Source organism: Helicoverpa armigera, chromosome 16 (assembly GCF_030705265.1).
Source record: "Helicoverpa armigera isolate CAAS_96S chromosome 16, ASM3070526v1, whole genome shotgun sequence".
In the NCBI taxonomy this organism is placed as follows: domain Eukaryota; kingdom Metazoa; phylum Arthropoda; class Insecta; order Lepidoptera; family Noctuidae; genus Helicoverpa; species Helicoverpa armigera.
In genome coordinates this window covers 3,689,941-3,709,949 of record NC_087135.1, presented here as the reverse complement: position 1 = coordinate 3,709,949, position 20,009 = coordinate 3,689,941, and the positions used below count along the sequence as shown (strand labels likewise).

At 37.7% G+C, this 20,009-nt stretch overlaps 5 protein-coding genes across 5 annotated transcripts in view; 1 reads left to right on the top strand and 4 right to left on the bottom strand.

Moving 5' to 3' along the window:
• The window catches only part of LOC110384525 (fasciculation and elongation protein zeta-2), a 37,760-nt gene extending 35,208 nt beyond the window's left edge, over positions 1 to 2,552 (top strand). The window contains exon 7 of the mRNA XM_049844597.2: positions 17 to 2,552. Coding sequence (XP_049700554.1) covers positions 17 to 99 — 83 coding nt within the window. The 3' untranslated portion in view covers positions 100 to 2,552. The remainder of the gene's footprint in view (positions 1 to 16) is intronic.
• A 1,919-nt stretch (positions 2,553 to 4,471) lies between these two features.
• LOC110384529 (brachyurin) lies at positions 4,472 to 6,300 on the bottom strand. Its single transcript, XM_021345840.3, has 5 exons — positions 6,064 to 6,300; positions 5,490 to 5,763; positions 5,122 to 5,220; positions 4,805 to 4,998; positions 4,472 to 4,625 (listed from the first exon to the last, which is right to left on the bottom strand). Exons 1-5 carry the CDS (start codon positions 6,265 to 6,267, stop codon positions 4,521 to 4,523), a joined length of 876 nt encoding a protein of 291 aa, XP_021201515.3. The 5' UTR covers positions 6,268 to 6,300; the 3' UTR covers positions 4,472 to 4,520.
• A 932-nt stretch (positions 6,301 to 7,232) lies between these two features.
• LOC110384528 (collagenase) lies at positions 7,233 to 9,509 on the bottom strand. Its single transcript, XM_021345839.3, has 5 exons — positions 9,274 to 9,509; positions 8,410 to 8,683; positions 8,104 to 8,202; positions 7,509 to 7,702; positions 7,233 to 7,379 (listed from the first exon to the last, which is right to left on the bottom strand). Exons 1-5 carry the CDS (start codon positions 9,475 to 9,477, stop codon positions 7,275 to 7,277), a joined length of 876 nt encoding a protein of 291 aa, XP_021201514.3. The 5' UTR covers positions 9,478 to 9,509; the 3' UTR covers positions 7,233 to 7,274.
• Positions 9,510 to 14,873: 5,364 nt separating this feature from the next.
• Positions 14,874 to 16,929, bottom strand: LOC110384530 (brachyurin). Its single transcript, XM_021345841.3, has 5 exons — positions 16,701 to 16,929; positions 16,144 to 16,417; positions 15,773 to 15,871; positions 15,442 to 15,635; positions 14,874 to 15,065 (listed from the first exon to the last, which is right to left on the bottom strand). The coding sequence occupies exons 1-5, from the start codon at positions 16,896 to 16,898 to the stop codon at positions 14,961 to 14,963; spliced, it is 870 nt and encodes a 289-aa protein (XP_021201516.3). The 5' UTR covers positions 16,899 to 16,929; the 3' UTR covers positions 14,874 to 14,960.
• Positions 16,930 to 17,308: 379 nt separating this feature from the next.
• Positions 17,309 to 19,025, bottom strand: LOC110384533 (collagenase). The gene is made up of 5 exons (XM_021345843.3): positions 18,794 to 19,025; positions 18,445 to 18,715; positions 18,258 to 18,356; positions 17,724 to 17,917; positions 17,309 to 17,496 (listed from the first exon to the last, which is right to left on the bottom strand). The coding sequence occupies exons 1-5, from the start codon at positions 18,995 to 18,997 to the stop codon at positions 17,392 to 17,394; spliced, it is 873 nt and encodes a 290-aa protein (XP_021201518.3). The 5' UTR covers positions 18,998 to 19,025; the 3' UTR covers positions 17,309 to 17,391.
• Between the last annotated feature and the right edge of the window lie 984 nt (positions 19,026 to 20,009).

Here is a 20,009-nt window from a genome sequence, read left to right as displayed (position 1 = left end):
AATCTCTCCATTCCAGTTCTGAAGGCGATCAACGAGGACAGTCCCACCGTCCCCACGCTACTAACAGACTACATCCTCAAGGTCCTGTGTCCAACATAAACACAACACAACAACACTAGCCAATTGAACATCAACACTACTGAACACATTCAACATTTCAACATTAGCACCCATGGAGAACTCAATGTTTAGCAGAGATATCATACCGGGTAATCTTGTAAGAAACTAGCGTCGGCAAAATGAGGGTGATCGGGGGACGAGGAACGTTACTAACTCCGCCCTAACATGCCTTCTTTAGAAAAAATATACGCCAAAAATCTTTGATAAATGTCTCAAAGAAGTTGAACGCCTTGTTAGTTCATCCGTAGCTGATCGTTTTGATCATACCCACCGTACGTATTTGACCTAGAAGGCGGCTGACCTACCTGCGTTATATGGCATCTCTGCTTATATTTCCTTACTCCGTGTTCGCACCACACTACGACTGGTTCTAGGCCATATCATTGTCTACACATACTTTTGTTCACTTAGAATAAATTTATTCAAATTAAATAGGTGTTATTCATAGCACTCTAATTAGACGATTAAAGGTGCAGTAATAGGGATGTTGATTTTAAGTAAAATATGTAGAAAAATATAATTTTTGTAGTCCGTCTTTTAGATTTGAAAAACCACTCCCGAACTGCATTGTATCTTCTTTAATTTTATTATTTGGCTAAATAAACAACATAATGTCCCATATTGTTTTCTAATCTAAAAGACAGACTAGGCAATTATACTTTTTCTTAGTCAACATACCTATTTTATAATTCGATCAATATTAAAATCGCGTGACTGCTTATAAAAGGCGAATTAGATATTAAATTGACACTAATATTTACATCATAATTATTCGCTCAGAATTACTATAATTGATATTAAAGCACCTTTATCGGAATCTAAAATCACATTTCAAATAGAATAAATTATTCGATAAATAAAAATATTAATTATATTAAATACTCATCTTGTATATGCATTACCTAAAGTATAGAAAGCACATTTTACAGGACAATTGATATCCAATTATTATTATTTGCGATATTATGTTGGATTATACGCGAAACCCTTTCGGTCAAAAATGTTGTTGTTCTGTTGAAATGTTCAATTCATTGCCATAACAACAATTCTTTTGGTGGTTGATTCCAAGAGTTAAATATATATTCAACTATATGTCTTTATTTGCATAAATGAACTGTGATATCATTAAGATAGTTTAATTAATGCCTCCTTTTAAGATTTACGTAAATATTTGTTATTTTTAATACCTATCTCTCGAACATAAAAATTACCTATATATTTATTTTAGAATGTATTGTCATATTTCATCAATTGTCGCCGGCAGAATGTGAATTCGAATGTAAATATTTTAAAATTATATATGTAAAATTGAAAAGTGGAATTGTCCCCTCAAATTAGATGTTTAGTTCATATACATTAAGGTATCTAGGTACGCAGCAGAGGCTTGTAAATAGTGTTTAAATATCAGCTTCTAGAATTTGTAGTTTTAACAATTATTTTAACTATTGACCTTAACTCGTCATTTTTATTGTAAGAACATCGAATTTTGTTTCAATTTTATTTTAGCTTTCTAGTAATAGTGTGCCCGAAATAAACCAGCTAATTATGATTTTTAGTGAATACATTAATCATGAAATTTGCAGTAGGCTATAACATTGTTAGATATAAGTTGTATCTCTAGTCTCAACATGTATTAGTCATAAATTTGTTATTACTTTGAAACACGATGGCAGGGAGCTTGGATGTTCATTAAAGTGTAATAAATAATCGCATGATATTAAGAATGTAAAATAACGATTGTTGTAATTTATAATACATTTTATTGTATGTGAATCGGTTTGCGAAATTATTTACGGCGAATGCTTCTGTCGCACATTTTAATTATGAATAGTAAAATCACCTACTTGTTGTGCATAATAAAAAAAAGAATGAATGGATTGGATAAGGTACTCGATGAGATCTGTGCGTTGAAAGAAAAACTAAACCTAGCACCACTTTACAGTTGTTTTATTTGAAACTAAATAGTGGCAACACTAATTCTTACCATAGATATAAAATGGAAGGAGAGTAACTAAGTACCATAAAGTTAAAGACGTAAAGGCAAGAAGGAGATGAATTGACCACGCGGCTTCTAGTTGCCATTTTATAAAATTTTGATATCTATTTGCGATTTTCAATAACTATTTTTCTCTCTTTGGACTGCTCAATTGCATAAGTAAAATAAGTCCATTATCTATGGAAGGGATTATAAAAGTTACTACAAATGAAGCGAAATAAAATTCTAGATGTCTTCTTCACAACTGTAATGTGGTAACTTTTTTCAATATTTGAAATCCAATATTATGAATGGCTATGTATTGTTTCAAAGCATATGTGTTAAGCAAGATATAAATGTTGTCATCATTGTATGTCTGACTGGCTTGTGAAAAGAATATACCTTAGTTTCGTGAACACATTGTAAGTACCTGGTCGAAATAAAGGAGCTTGAATGATATGAGGTTTTTATTCAAATTGATCACCCGAATATTTTATTTTAGATTTTATTAAAGATTATCATTCATTATCATCATCATCATCAGCCTATCGTAGTCCACTACTGGACATAGGCCTCTCCAAGTGCACGCCACTGAGATCGATTTTCGGCTTCTCGCATCCAGCTTCATTTACTTATATATCCGTCTCAAATGAAATATAAAATAAGTTAGAATAATAAAAAGTTTGAATACCTACAGTTAATAGTGTGCCTAATAATGTGCATATTTCAATTAACAACAGGAAATAGGCAAAGATTTATTATGAGTATCAGTGTGAATTACGCCGATACAATCGAAAAGAGATATTGACAGCCAATCACGACACTTTATCAATCTGTCAACTGCGGGCCATGCCTTGTGGTGGCCGGAGATCAGCACATAGAAAGGTGCACTTTTAATAAATTAACACTAATCTGTTTTACCCGGTTTTATTCTCGGCGGATTTGAAAAAAGTCAGACACTAGGACTTGTTAGGTGATTAAAACCTGCAGCTCACTCGATAAGAAGATAGATCCTTGAGGGCAACGATCGTCGTCTTTTTTGAACGTTTAAATTTTTCTTGTAATGGAAATTCTTCCCATTAATGGGAAGGGATATTGAATCTCAGGTCTTGAAAAACCCGTCTCCCTTCACCAATTGCTTCCGATAGAATGAAGGTGCTCAAGTTCAAAGAAAGTTTTTCCCCGTTAAGGAAAAAAAACCCTTTTTTAATTCTGTGATTTAAGTCGACAGGTCCCTAATCCGTTTATAAGGTTTGATCGATGTTTTGTTTTTACCTAAACTTAATACTTATTAACTTTATCACAATCGCGTAAAAACCGACTTTGAAACTAATCCTGCGGCGTAAGTAATTAGTGGTGACGGTCCTGCTACCAAACCCATAAATAATATAATACCAATTACGATATTAACGTAGGGCCATAGAAACTTTATAGCTTGAGCAGTTGCTTTATTTCTATAAAAAAAAACTACCCCGTCAAGTAATAAACCCAAATAAAATGACAAGAATAGGTACTTGCATACCTAGATACTAAAGGTATTGAGATAAGTTAAACTCTGAAAACTTTGATTTATATGTGGGAAATATGCAGGCTTTCATTCTTTTATCATCCCAAGCAATCTTCACTACCGTTTCGATCTTATCTATCTACACGGGGGATATTGTATCGTAAGCACTGCATGTGTTGCGATAGAATGCAATTGCTTGTTTTGATCATAATTGTTTGTTTTGATCATATTGTTTAATGATTATCGCAAGTAATCATAGGCGATCAATCTTAAGGTCCTGACAAAAGAACGTAAGCAATATTAGAAAATAGTTGAATTAAGATTTATGAAGCAAAATCAATCAAGATTTGCCGGATCTAATAAAACCATTTCGTAAAATTATCGATGGATAAAGACAAAGCAATAAATCATAGACAAGATTGCACCCTAATTTATCAATTAAGTAGTGTAATTAAAAATTCATGAGTATCTTTGTTATTTTTATAAATATTTTTTTAAAAGTAAATAATTGTCTCTCAAGTCTCAGGAGGTCAGGAGATTTAGCTTCGCTGGACATACGATTATTATAGTGCACTAGCATTTGCACAGACACAAATGCATTCTGTATGTTCCCGCATCTGTCCCTCATATTTCGATGGGACAGCAATTCCATACAACCTGAGAACGATCAGACACAGGACTATATTTACGTGCTCTCCGATGCACAGGTCTTTCACCATCAACCAAGCTGCTTTCCGATCAAAACCACCACGTTATCCACGCAAAGTTTCAAAAAGAAGTGAATAAACTTGCACTATCTGAAACGTTTACCCGAAGGACTGCAAAAACTCAATGACGTGTGTAGGTATACAGGAAAAAATGATAAACGCTTGTAAATAAAAAAATGTATAATATAATATATTTTCAGACTCATATTATTTACAGGTACTGTTGGATGAAACTGTTGAAGCTGGTGACACGGGCGAAGGCAGAGGGGAATCCGAGCTGGCAGCCCAGACCTGCCACGAAGGAACTGATACCAATCTGAAATAATAGAAAAAAGAAAATGATTAACACTTAACTACCTACTATGAAGATAATGACAATTAGTTATAAAAGGTAAGTTTAAGTTTGAAATAACAGTTCAATTGAATTTAAGGCCAATGGACTCGAAATTTAAGACCTAAAGATTATAGAATATTTGTGTTTCCTAAGACATTTACCAAAGTGGGAACTCCATTGCGGTTGAGGACCAGAGGACCACCAGAGTCTCCGCCGCAGATGCCGACGCCACCAGCACCGTTGGTGCAGATCGTACTTTGCTGAACAAACACACTGCCGAAGACAGCCTGGCACTGAGCCACGCTGATCACTTGCAGGTTCACGTGACTAACGATGGTAGATGCTCCGGCTTGCTCTGTGGAATAAACAGGAATGTAAGTAAGATATTCTTACCCATACCCATCTGAAAATGTGAAGACCTTATGTAACGTTAGTCCTGAATTGATATCTTCTTTGTTTTTCCGTAAAGGTCACTTACGGTCGCTAGTTCTGCCAAAGCCAGCAGCAACAGCCCAGTTGCCAATGAACTGATCCCACAGATCCCAACCAGAAGGCAGGCTGATAGGCTGAATGTTATCTGAAAATATTAAAACATATAGGAGTAAAGCAAATTTTATTTTACGTACTGTAGGTATAAATCTTGCTGCTAATTACTCCTTCACAGAAGATAAGATGAGATAGTTTATCGTACTCAAATATAGTTTGAAATCAATCTGATTAAAAATCGATTTAAGGTAAATGGATTGTTGAATTTACGAGAGTTAAAAAATATGAAAAATATCGAATAAAAGTTATTGCCCCACTAGTTGTGGCGTCACAGACTTTAGAAGATATGGGTATACTCACTGGTGGGGAATACGCTGGTAGGCAACAAGATCATGGCAATGTCATTGTTGAGGGTGGAAGCCACATACTGCGGGTGCATGATAACATTGCTGGTGGCGATGCGGGTACCGCCAGTGAATAGCATGTTCGAGCCGAGGATGACGAGGAACTGCCACGCTTGGTTTCTGCCATCGGTCCAGCAATGAGCGGCAGTTACCAAACTTCTAGTAGATACAAGTGTTGACCCGCACACCGAGTTTCCTGATACCCCGACCAAACTGATCAGTAATCCAGCCTGCGTAGAAATTATTGAAACTTGGTTTTAATTCCAAAACGTTTTTGTACATCGCACTCTATTTTTCATGAAAGGTTGAAGTTCTGATGTGAAAGGTTCCATCGGATACCATAGAAACCAGTACAAAATAGGGCGGTATCATGTTAGTTTTCGTTATCAACTTATTTACAGAAGACGGCCATTTAACGGCCATTCAATTAGAATCGCTATTTTGCCGAATGGCTTTCGAAAATTGTATTCAGATCTTTATTAAATGATGTAAGAAGTATTTTGGTCGACATTTCATTATGTGAGACTTACGAAGTAAGGGTGAGCGTTAGCGGGAGCAATAGCACCTCCTACAATCCTCTCGTCTTGCGCTGCCTCTGCTAAACGTTTCTCTTCATTTGCCTTAATCCATTCAGCAGTTGGGATACCGACATCCTGGTGGTAACCAGACTTTACTTCCACAAAAGCTGACGCCGAAGCCAATAGCCCCAAACCCAACAAAATTACAGCACGCATTATATAAAAATGTGTTCCTTTAGTCAGCGAAGAGTTTCGACGTCTTATTTATACCTTTTGCTTTTTAATCTCATCTAATCATTCGTAATTAAATTGTAGACGCCGATTAACTTTATCAGTTTGATGAGAGTGTTATTCACAGTAATTATTTTTTCCTTTATTGTCCAACATATTTGTATACTTACTGTTGTAACAATGCCTAATTGAAACGGTCTGATAAATACATCAAATATAGCGGCCGCAAACAAGCTGACTGCTAAAGGCTTAACAAGAGTACCAACAAAACACACTGCTTCCCAGCTTCTTATCGGCACCAAGAATAGGTACCTGGCCAGTGAACCATCCTTATTCAAGCATGGCAAATGGATGGCAATCAATCGAAGTACATCCTTTGTCCAACCACGTGTTTTCAATTGATAACAAAATTAATAAATGCAATCAGATTATCAGTTGCTTAGTTTTAGTACTTTATAAAAATACTTAATACTTACTGGTTTTTCTGAGTTCTGAATCCTCATTCTTACATCTCGATTAGACAATAGGTTCTTGTTTCTGAGAGATCCTCAGGCATATAAATGCAATATTGTCCCATAGCTCATTCACTTCTTTGAAAGCTACGTGTAAATTGTTAAAATCTTCCCTCTTGTAATTAAGCGGCTAAAACTGAAAATACGCAGCGAACCGAGTTACGAGAATCACAGTCACCGTTTACGTATACATTGCATAGTGCTAGTAAGAAGGACTTGGACCGTTATATTGTATAAATATTTGATATAAATTTTTTCTAATCGAATTTGGTTGCCCTGAGATGGCTGGGCTGTAATTTTGTAGGAAGTAACTACCTTAAATTGTAAATGGTGTTACTTTCAAATATATAAATATAACAAACAAAAAAATCGTGTCTCTCTCTTTTGATTTGACTGTGCATTATAATCAGTCAGCTTGCTCAAGATTAAAACACAAACTTGGTAGGAAATTAAATTCGTTTATAATCAGTCTATCAATAATTACATGTACTGTTGGATGAAAGTCATGAAGCTGGTGACACGTGCGAAGCCAGAAGGAAATCCGAGTTGACAGCCGGTGATGGCGACAAACGAGCTCACTCCGATCTGAAATGATGATACAACATCACAATTAAGTATATCTGCGAGACAGTTGTAAAAATATTTTGATTTCGTTCACTTTATTAGCTTAAGCAGCATTTGTTTAGTCCCTAAATTACTTATTGATTGGCTCACCAAAGTGGGAACACCGTTGCGGTTAATGACGAGGGGACCGCCAGAGTCTCCGCCGCAAATTCCCACACCACCAATACCGCTGGTGCAGAGCGTGCTTGGAATTACGATGCCGCCAAGGAAAGAATTCTGGCACACACTCGTGCTGATCACTTGCAAGCTCACGTGGCTCACTATCTGAGACGCGGCCAGTTGTTCTGCAAAAGAAATTATTTTAATGAAGAATATTTTGTCAAAATCAAAAAATCAAAATCAAAATTTTGTTATTCCAAATAGGCCTTTGCAGGCTCCTATGAAACGTCGCACTATTTGCACGGTTCCAAAAAGTTGGTCTCATGGAGAATGTCAGACTGTTTACTTCAGATGTCTGTTGGTTATGTTTGGCTTTCAAGTTTAATTAATTGTTCTTTTAAGCTCGCTTTCTCAAACTCCTACACTTAATATTATAGTCGCGAAAGTTGCACTTTCACGCTAAATCTAACTCATATACTAAAGCTAGAGAAAGGACAGAAGCTTCTTTTCATACATAAGGGAGAGTGAAGCAGTTTCCTCGCTACGTGTTTGGAATGTGGGTAAATTGTTCATATATTTTACTCACGGTCGCTAGTTCTGCCAAAGCCAGCAGCAACAGCCCAGTTGCCGACGAACTGATCCCAAAGGTCCCAACCAGAAGGCAGGCTAACTGGCTGAATGCTTCCTGAAAATTAATACTTGTTGAATAACAACCGATCAGACAGGGATTATCTGATAAATTGACAAAATCATTGGGGACTTCTAAGACGACTATCAAAAATACATAATAATTAATCATATTAGGTGGCATCAAAACTGGTAAACAGTCATTAAAAGTCGCATGGAATTTTGGGACAGTATGAATAGGTAACATCCTGTTCATTATACTCACCGGTAAACCATACGCTAGAAGGCAACAATATCATGGCAATATCGTTGTGGAGGGTGGAGGGCACATACTGCGGATGCATGATGACATTGCTGGTGGCGATGCGGGTACCGCCGAAGAACAGGTTGTTAGAACCGAGGATGACGAGGAACTGCCACGCTTGGTTGGAGCGGTCGCGCCAGCAGTGAGCGGCGGTCACCAACCGGTTGGAGGAGAGAAGCGAAGAACCGCAGACTGAGTTACCAGACTGGCCCACCAAACTGATCAATAATCCAGCCTGAACAGAAACAATAAGGATAATAATAATGGTATGTTCGCCGATTGTCGGCCACGGTTGGCACGGGCCAAATAGTGTCAGCAAACCCTAGTGGGGCCCACAAGGGCCAAATCCTGCCGGAGCTGCGGGATTGTTCGAAGGAACTTGGTGGGTTTTCGTCAGAGAGTCGGAAACTCCCTTCAACTGTGGGTGCAGGGTATCATTTAATGATTTCCTATCAAAAATAAAAGACTGACATCAGCGTGCTCTCCGATGCACGGGTATATAAATCACCAGCCCTCAGACTGCTTTGTCAAAGACATCTAGATCAACCCGGCAGCACATAATTAAAACTAATTATTAATAAAAGCATAGTTTACACGAAGCCAACACTGGCAGCCAATAAGACTGGCAACCATCGCTGGCTTGGAATTTGCCTCAGTTTTTCAAGCACTGGCGAAAATAGAGGGCCCGTCTATTTTCTAGCCAGTGACCTCCGCAGGACTGGCGCCAGCATAACTGGCTTCGTGTAAACTCTTCATAAGAACCCTTTTTTGCACAGGTTATTTTCTTAGGATTTTTTACAATTTTGACTGCATCAAGTTACTCACGAAGTACGGGTGAGCATTAGCTGGAGCAATAGCACCTCCCACGACCCTTCCGCCTCGTGCTGTCTCTGACATAAGTCTTTCTTCATTTTCCTTGATCTGCGCAGCAGCGGGGATACCGATATCCTTGTGGTAATCAGAATTCACTTCCACGAACGCCGAAGCTGAAGCCAAGAGGCCCAAGCCCAATAATAATAGAGCACGCATTATGGATTTTTTTTCTTATTATGAAGAACTTTAATTGATTTCGTATATATACCCTCTGCTATTATCTCATCTTATCAAACATGATACAATTAGGAACAACGATTCATTTATCAAGATTGGGTTTGCTTCGCGTGTTTTCCCACCCTGTGCAAATCCTGCTAAGTTTTTCTCATGACTCATAGCGTATCAGCTGTGAGGAAAAGCTAATGATAAATCCTTATTATTTTTATTAGTCGTACTTATATTACAAATGTGGAAGGTTGTGAGAATGTGTGGATGTACCTCTATATTTGCGATTCTTTCACGCAACGGCTGGACCGATTTAGTTGAAATTTGGTATGTAGATAGCTAATGCCTTGTTTAACACATAGCCTATTTTTATCAATACACTAGGCGGAAGCAAGCAAATGATTTTTTTTAATGATTAATCTTACAAAAATGTTTTACCTGACCAAAACTAATTAAATCTTTAAAGGTCTTAAATTTTTAATGCTGCTCGTGTATGCTACGTAATTTGTTCATGTGGCTCGATCGAATTATGTGATTTTACATAATGTAAAGAAGGAAATAATCCTTGTAATTTCAGTAATGTCATCATAACAAAGCACTCGTGCAGCTTTCAATATATTTCATAACATTGTACAGGTGCATAGGTAGGTAAGTATCTGTATACCTATTACCTACTAGCTGTTGCCCGCGACTTCGTCTGCGTGGGCAATTTGGAATTGTCAAAATACTACTTATGCCGTAGCGTAGGTGTATTCTTTTACATAACAATATAATTAGGATTACCACTTAGCAGCAGCACGGGTTGATCAATCAAGGTGGTGTCGACGATGTGTGACTATTTATCTAAACAAAAGAAGTAAAGTTTGTGACGTTGAGGAAATCTCTGGATCTAGTCAACCGATTTGGAAAATTATTACGTAATTCTCACATAAAACAAAGGTCTGACAAAGTTGTCATTTGTACATTTTCTGCAGCAGCTGCGACAAATCAGGAGCCAGAAAGTCTGTCAAACAGTTTGACTTACCATGGATAACGCGGTGTCTAGTTCACTGGGTTGAAGAGATCAGATAGGCACTCCAAGTAAACATTGGTACTCAAAAAGATTCGGTTTGACTGGAAGCAAAAACCCACACAATTGAGGAATAGCTGGATGGATGATGACTGAGTCATCAGGCAAGCGCATAGTTTCACTACTTGCATTTCAGGGATTTTCTGTGCACTCACTCACTATGTTATGTTAGAATTCCACCGAAATGTTTGCATTAGTTCACGATCAGGTAAAGTATACGTCCGAGAGAGTAAGTCCAATTCGTGTGTTGGCACTTGAAGCCTGCAGTTCTTCCAAGATTTTCAAAATGTACGCTCGCAATTTGTCATTTCTTGGTGGAGCCAGCAGATCAGAAGAAACATAAGTGCTGTGTATACTGTGCGTCACTACTGCACAACGGTAAAATTTCGTCTTTATAAATAGCACAAACGTTCGCTCTCTTGCGGAGGACGTTTAAATACCATATTATATGTCACACGTAGGTAAACAGGACAACAGTATATTATCATCGAACCGCTTTCAAAGATCTGATGAGCGAACAGACCAGAACTGACTTGATCGCCTCGAGAAAATCAGAGCTCTATGAAGCGATAGTGTGGGCCTCACAGGGGTTTGCTGAATCTCCTTGAGGGGCGCGTGAAATAACGGGTCTCCCAGAAGCCGGAAGGGCGATGACCCACTCAAAACTAATCGCTCACGCCTACGGTGGCCGGGAGTCGTCTCTCGACATCCGGTTTTCTTGGTGTCTTACCGCAGTGGCTGAGATGAGAGTTGGGAATTTTCAGTCGCTCCGCCGCCTCATTCTTTGTCATCCCATTTCTTCTCGCTCCAGATCATGGTTTAAACCGGGGCCGGGTGCGATAGGTCGCACAGTCCGCACAGTGGTGACACCGGGCGCCACCTCCATGAGATCAGAGTTGGGAATGTATGTTTGCAAAAACTAATAGAACATTTAGCGAAAACACGTTTGATAGTAATTCTGTCTTTGTAACTGAATAATATAAATGATATAAACGTAGCTATATAAAAGGTGTTTTTTTAGACTCAGTCCGTGGGTCTGACTGTGACTGTTCGTAATTGTAAACGGTGTATTTGTGATATAATTCTTAGCTCGATGATTTGTGATCAGAAGTTGAAAGCAAGTAAGTCTCTTTCCTGCGACGCGTAATTTGTACGTTTTCAGAACGAACGAACTCTTGTCTTCTGTTGACATCTTGTTGACGTATTGTGACAGGTAGTTATTCCCATTGATGTTAGTTTTAGAAGTGACACAATGTTTTCAGTCGTATTTTGCCTACATTCTTCATTACTCAAAAAGTATATTAATAAGGACCTTCTATTTATATGTAAGTGAAATAATGTAATATATTAAAACCAGGAACTTATTTTTAAGGATGTTTGAATATTAATTACAATGTTTTTTATAATAATAAAATCGTAGACTCGCAATGCGCTTTCAGTGTGATGCATGTTTGTTATTGGATGAAATGAATGGATATTCATATTTATGAGAGGTATAGCTTATATTATGTCAGAACAACATATGTAGACTTTTTAAGAATGTGGGGAAGTTCATAATTTCTTCGGGACGTGGGTGCCGCTTCCCATGGGAACTACTGCCCGCACCGGGATAAAATATACCCTATGTTACTCGCAGATAATGTAGCTTTCTAATGGTAAAAGAATTATAAAAATGTCCCTGATGATGCGCTGATATTTCTTGTAGTGTTTTTATAGTAGCGAAATACACACGTTGTCATTTAATTTTTCTTGAAAGTAAGAACATACCATGACAAAGTGAAGTCTGTATTAATTGATATTTTACCTACTACCAGTTTTATGGCACATCTGTTTCTGCATGATTTTCTTCATCTATAATTTTAGGATATCATTTCTTTAAATTCAGTTTTTTGTTCAAGTTACTTATAAAAGCGTTATTTTCTATGTAAAGATTGATAATAGGCCGATAAACTTACAAAGTTCAACATTCAAATATGTGTCATTGTTGCACCCGCTGTTGCAGAAACGTTAACAGAAATTATCGTTCATTGCTCATCCCCCGTAGGTGATAGCGTGATAATATATATCCTATATGTTGAACCGGCCCCCAGGTAATATTCATGCAAAATTTGATTTAAATCTATGCAGTACTTTTCGAGTTCAGTGAGACCAAACATACAGACAAACAGACAAACAGACATACAGACAAACAGACAAACAGACAAACAGACAAAAATTCTAAAAACTATATATTTGGGTTCAGAATCGATAATAGATCACCCCCCAAGTATTCTTTTAAAAAAATATTCAATGTACAGTTTTGACTTTCCTATCATTTTATTATATGTATAGATAAGAACAGATTGAGGAAATCGATATTCAAAATAACCAATCCTTTTTTATCACACTAATCCATACTAATATTATAAAGCTAAAGAGATTGTTAATTTAATTTAATTAATGTGACGGTAAAACATCGACAGTAATAAAAAACGATTGGTCGGTTATTTTATTATGCAGTGTCAGTTCTAAAAATAATTGAGCAGTCCAATTATTGAATGACCCGTAAAAATAACGGAATAAGCAGTTCGATAAATAGTTCGGCAGATCATAGGGAGCAGTGACACCCGAAATCGAAAGACAAATCTGCCATTTTTATAGAGATCATTTATTGTAGGTTCTATTGTAGGTTCCATGTTATTTTAATGATATACAGGGTTACTGGTAAGTAGACCGCATCCTTTCAGGAGGTGATAGTATAGGTCAATACGGACAAATTTGTCCCTGGGATACACTGGGCAAAAGTTGACCCGTTTCAAGATAATCGAATTTCAAGATCAGTCGTCTAGGTACACGTATAAATTTTCATTATTAGTCAAAAGTCTCGTTTTTGTGGATTTTTGTGTGTTTTTGGATAGAAGATGAATCACTTCATAATAACAAACCATAAAACTGTACAAATCACAGAGGAAATTATAGCGAACAGCAATTACTTTTTTAGTAGTTATTTTCTCAAAAATATTACTCTTCATTTTTTTGTGCAGAATACTTAAAAAACATCTACATTTATCTAGCTATCCAAAAAGGCACAAAACACCCAAAAATCCGCAAAAACGAGACTTTTAACTAATAATAAAAATGTATTCGTGTACCTAGACGACTTGTAAAGAAAAGATCTTGAAATTCGATTATCTTGAAACGGGTCAACTTTTGCCCAGTGTATCCCAGGGTCAAATTTGTCCGTATTGACCTATACTATCACCTCCTGAAAGGATGCGGTCTACTTACCAGTAACCCTGTATAGTGCCTGCGGTGCGCGGTCAGACTGGTCAGAGTAGAAAGGATTTAGGACTAAAAATAAAAAAAATATTATACATGGTTAGTTTTTATTTATATCGTATAAAATGGCTATAAATAAATCGGGGGATCGGGGGACTATTTAACTAGGACCAACGCAACGGTTCGTCTACAAATGAGTATTAAACGTCAGTTTTGACTTGGTTGTAGTAGATTATCTATTAGGTTTTTACTTCATAAACCACCCATGACGATCGAGAAGACCCGTCTATTTACTTTAAAGGCCTTCAGTCAAGGAAAAAGCCATTTAATTCTATTATTTTCTTATGTTATTTTACCACATTGTTCATAGAATTACTTAGAATGAAATGTCGTACCAACAAATTCAGATTTATTACTACCCGCACGTACCTAGTAATAGCAATTTTTACAGGTTACTCACGCAAGATTTTTTAATTTCCGAACGCATTTTTTCTTACATTGCATTTTTCCGCGACCGTACGGTATATACCTACCTACCAGTGTATGCGATAGTGTACCTACGCGTAGGGGAAACAGCACCGCAGGCCTGCATCAACGTGCGCCTCCACCATCCAGCACATGTAAGTCCCTTTTCTTTCACCCACTACCTAGCTTCACTCATACTGTGTCCCGGTTCGGTTATCACTGACCAATTTGTTTTCCAGCACCCACTACGGTCCTTTGGTATAGCCATACGGTGGTCTACCAACCACCACACCACCACTGGTTATTCAGTTATTTCCCTGCTCGATTATATTTTCACTGATCTATTTTATTATTACACGCTTTTTATTAGCTTCACCTGTATGTTTGTAGGTTTGTAACCGACTTCTTTTTTTTTACTACTCATTTTTGTTTTAACTGCTGAACTTAGGCACGTTCAGTGGCATTTATAGTTTTTAACTTACCAAAACTGCTGTTTATATCTACCCCTTCAAATCAGTGCCGAAAACAAATCATGTTGTCGTTGTAGGTAGGTGTAGTTAAAGTTAAATTGAAAAAGGAAAATAAAAAGTCCGTATACCTACCAAAATTTTATTTTGGAAAGTAGGTAAAGTTGCAGATAAAATATTTTCTTTTATATAAATCGCAATCCTCCTAGTATGAATTACATGTACTGTTGGATGAAGTTGATGAAGCTGGTGACTCGCGCGAAGGCAGAAGGATGTCCGAGCTGACAGCCGGCTCTGGCTACGAAGGAACTGACACCAATCTGAAAAAGTGACATTAGATTCCATTTACATTCAACATTCGAAAATTTTTACTTCGTGTATTTGGGTTCTTCAAACCGTTCAAATAGAACTGTGTTACCTACTGGGGACTGGGGAGTTCGTTCCCACATAGCAAAAACACAGGAAATCGTGAAGTTTTTGCTGACTGTCTTTTGTAAAATTTACACTTCAAAAAGTGCTGACTTTTAGACAATTTTTACAGTTTTTTTTCGCATTTCCTTATCAGGCTTACATTCAGTCTTTGATGTCATATGTTTACTTTTACTATACGATATAGTATAACATAATATATGTACCTACTCGACTTGATGGGAACTACCGTGTCCCCAGATGTTAAACTATTGTTCTGTTACTCACCAAAGTGGGAACACCATTGCGGTAAAGGGTGAGGGGACCGCCAGAGTCTCCGCCGCAAACGCCAACACCGCCATTACCATTCGTGCAGATAGTGCTCTGCTGAACGAACACATTGCCGAAGGACAGCTGACACTGGAAGACACTGATCACTTGCAAGCTCACGTGGCTTACGATCTGAGACGCGGCGACTTGCTCTGCGGGAAGAAAAACAATTAAATGTTAAATGTTGAATGTTAAATGAACATACCTCATATATAAAAGTCAAAATGGTGCTTTCTGGCCAGAACTTCAAGTTTTGGTAACAGCTCCAATTACTTAGATATTAACTTACGGTCGCTAGTTCTGCCGAAGCCAGCAGCAACAGCCCAGTTTCCAACGAACTGATCCCACAGATCCCAACCAGAAGGCAAGCCGATTGGCTGAATGTTACCTGAAAATGCATGACAAATGAATATTAAAGAAATGACAGCACAGTATAACGGAGACAAGACCAAAATAACAAGAGACAGAGACGTCGATATGTAAGGAAAGCTTCACTGAATTATTTGGCGTAATGGATCACATTTTTATAAATTAATAACTGATATTATTATTAGGTTAGGTTGACGATAAAACTCTAACGCTTTTTTAAAGGAGCAATAAAATCATGTTCTACTTGTATGATATTTAGGGCAAAAAGAGTGACATTTTGGTCATACTCACTGGTGAACCATACGCTAGTCGGCAACAGGATCATGGCAATATCATTGTTGAGCGTGGAGGGCACATACTGCGGGTGCATGATGACATTGGTGGTGGCGATGCGGGTACCACCAGAGTACAGGTGGTTGGAGCCCAGGATGACGAGGAACTGCCACGCTTGGTTGACACCATCGGTCCAGCAATGAGCGGCGGTCACCAAACGGTTGGCGGATAGAAGCGAAGAACCGCAGACTGAGTTACCAGACTGGCCCACCAAACTGATCAACAATCCAGCCTGAACAGAAACAATAATTATAACAATACTGCATCCTGGCCTATTGTCGGCCTCAGGTAATCTTTAACTACGGAAGTAGCTTCTGTATTGAAGTTTATTGCAATACGTATAGGTAGATGTAAACGATATTGATCCAAAACTTGATTAAGTAAAAGAAAAGTTTTTGATCATATGTACCAAACTACTTTTATCGAATTGTATATCATTGACTTGTTTTATTTACACTTCAAAAGGTTAATCAATTTTAAAGATTTTAAATCCATCTTAGTAGTTTGTTACTCACGAAGTATGGGTGAGCGTTAGCCGGAGCGATAGCACCTCCAACAATCCTCTCATCTTTCTCAGCCAAAAGTTTTTCTTCATTTTCCTTGATTTTCGCAGCAGTGGGGATACCGATTTCCTGGTGGTAACCAGTGTTCACTTCCACTAAAGCTGAGGCCGTAGCCAACAACCCCAAGCCCAACAATAATATAGCACGCATTATGAAAAAACTATTTTCTATTGTGAATGAGTTAAATTGGTGACTTATATACCTTCTGTTTACTATCTCATCTAATCAAGCTTAATTAAATGGCAGATTAATTTTATCACGACGGTAGGACTAATCGAGCGATGTTGTATATTTTGTTAATTGTAGTATTATTGTAATAGTCTTAACTGCGGCTGCTCTCAAATTAATTGCAAGGGCGTCTGTTCGCATGAGGAAATTAAAAAAAATCGGCAATATCATCAGACATGTCATTAAAGAAAAATGTAGGGTTTTATTCATTTCGAAAGCTTTTTAGGTACAACCAAACGAATATCCATACATTTTTATAGGTTTAAACTTGAAATAACTTTACTCTACGTTTTTCATAAGGTATAAGATGAATAATATTAAAAACACAATAATATGTCCCTGTTTGCGACCGCAGATGTTTAGATAGGTTCATAACTTTATTGACGCTTAAGGTTAATATCACAACATAGTTTGTTCACAAGTGTTGGCTGATGAAACTGTGGAAGCTGGTCACCCGGGCGAAGCCTGATGGATTACCGCCTTGGCAGTTATTCCTCTCAGTGAAGGAGCTCACACCAATCTGTCGAAACAAATTAAAAATATGATAGGTTGAAACATGACGATCCTTTGAACAACCGGAAAAAAATGCCTATGCTTCGAAAAGCTCATAAAAATAGTTTTTCTGTGGTGATATTTAGATGGTCAAAATCTCACCACAGGATGTCACACGTGATAAAGTTATTTAGACACTAGAAATGTACAAGCAATTAACACAGATTCAGTTCGATCCATAAATAATGTTCTTACCAATAGCGGTCCCTGTTGGGTGTACAGAGTGAGTGGACCACCAGAATCGCCACCACAAATGCCGACTCCTCCAAAACCGTTGGTGCAGAGGGTGCTGGACTTCACGAAGTTAGTCGTGTAGACAGCTGCGCAGGCAGTATTGCTAATCACCTGCAGAGCTACGTGGTTGACAGTGGTTGAAGCACCTTGTTGGTCTGAAACACAATATTTAATTATTATTTCAGTGTTAGATAGCCCATTTATTGAGGAAAGCTACAGGCTACTTTTTATCCGATTTCCTGCAGAGGTTCCCACGGGATGCGGGTGAAACCGCTGGCAGGAACTAGTCTGCAGATAATATGAAGTTTTATGAAAGAAAGTTCTTCGCCGCGTTCTTATAACTCTCCGTTTCTCAAGATAAATTATTTTATTTTCGCTATCACCAGCGAACTTGCCTGTTTTTAACAAAAACTAATGTCGTGTGTGGATATTAAGGAACGTTCGCGTTTTTCAAAATGCCTTGGCATGGAACTTGGATATAATGACTATACTCACGGTCTGTAGTTTTTCCAAATCCAGCAGCGACCGCCCATCTTCCTACAAACGGATCAGAGAGCTCTGCAAAGCTCGGCAGGCGAATAGGTTGGATGTTTGCTGGAAAGTGGAAATTGTACTTTTAGAACTTAATGCACGTGCAAAAGATTTAAGTCTAAACATTTCAATAAGTAGGTACTTTTCTCACCATTGTGCATAATACTGTAGGGCAAGTATATCGTAGCGACGTCATTTTCCAACGACTGAACATGATACTGCGGGTGCATGATGACATGGCTGGTGGGTATACGAGTGCCTCCGAAGCCCAGCGAATTGGAGCCGAGTACCACTAGGAACTGCCAAGCCTGCCGCTGCCCATCGAACCAGCAGTGAGCAGCTGTCACCAACCGGTTGTGGGACACCAGCGAGGAACCACATACTGAATTTTGGCCACCGATTAAACTGATCAGCAAACCTCCCTAAAAAAGAATAGAAGATGTTGCATAAACATGATTTATTATTGGTGTAATAGCTCTTACAAAACAAATGAAACTCACAAAGAAAGGATATGCGTTAGCGGGAGCCAAAGCACCTCCGACAATCCTCTCGTCCTCAACATTTTTAGCTAAAATTGCTTCTTCTTCAGCCAAGATCTTGCTCGCAGTAGGAATACCTACGGCATCGTGATAATTTGTTTTTACTTCTACGGAGGCAGAAGCAGAAATAATTAATGACAAACCAAATAAGACAAGAACATGCATGTTTACTAATTTGAACAGGAAATCAGTTACAGGCTGCTTTTATATTACTTTGTCTATTAAACGTAAGTTTAATCGGTAATGATTTTAGACTGATAAATGTTATCGTGGGTGTCCGTTAACAATATAGTAATCTAATCGAGTACACGGCTTAAGGGAGCGACAGACTACCGTTAGATATTGTGCGAAATATGTTTTTGTCCTGGAAGCCTATTTGACTTATACCTAAGTACCTACACACACAACTGCAATTATTCTTGCACTTATTGATGTCAATTTTATGTAGATGACCTAATGTATTTCCAACTATAGGTACTTTATCGATCTCCTTCTACAATAGTAAACGCAATCGCTGGTAAAGTCTGTCATTACCTTATTTTCATTAAGAAAACCCAGAAAACATGACATGCAAATATTCATTACAGAGAACTGATGATGATGATAATGTTTATTAGACGCTCCTTTTTCCTATTTTGTTTATACTGGAAAATGGATGAGATCTCAAAATTTTACATATTGCGGTAACAAATGATCAGTAGCGTAGCTCAAATCACCAGCTTTCGTATTTAGACGCGTTTGTGTTGTCCTGATCAACGTTATCTACAAGAAATGAGGTACAGGAGAAGGTTGAATGTGACTTAATGAGTCTTGTAAAAAATATAAATTTTCAGAGTCTAAGGATGAAGTTAGAAGTTATCAGATTTTTTAGCGTTTGATTAAAAGCCTTGCCAATAAATAACTTGAACCTTTTAAAGTCGGTAGTGCAGGTTGTGTCTCGGATCTTGTCCCTTCTCTCTTTGTACCTTTCCATTCATTGATAAATAACACAAGCCACCCATTACCTATACATTAAGTATGATTTATTTGTTCCTCAAAGTATTGTATCGATCGTGTTCTATTATCATGTCGATGAAGCAGCTGATACCAAAGTAATATGTCAAGCTTTTAACAACTTACACGCTAATACTTATTATCAATTATGTTTTGTGAATGCATAATGTTATTGCAATGCAGG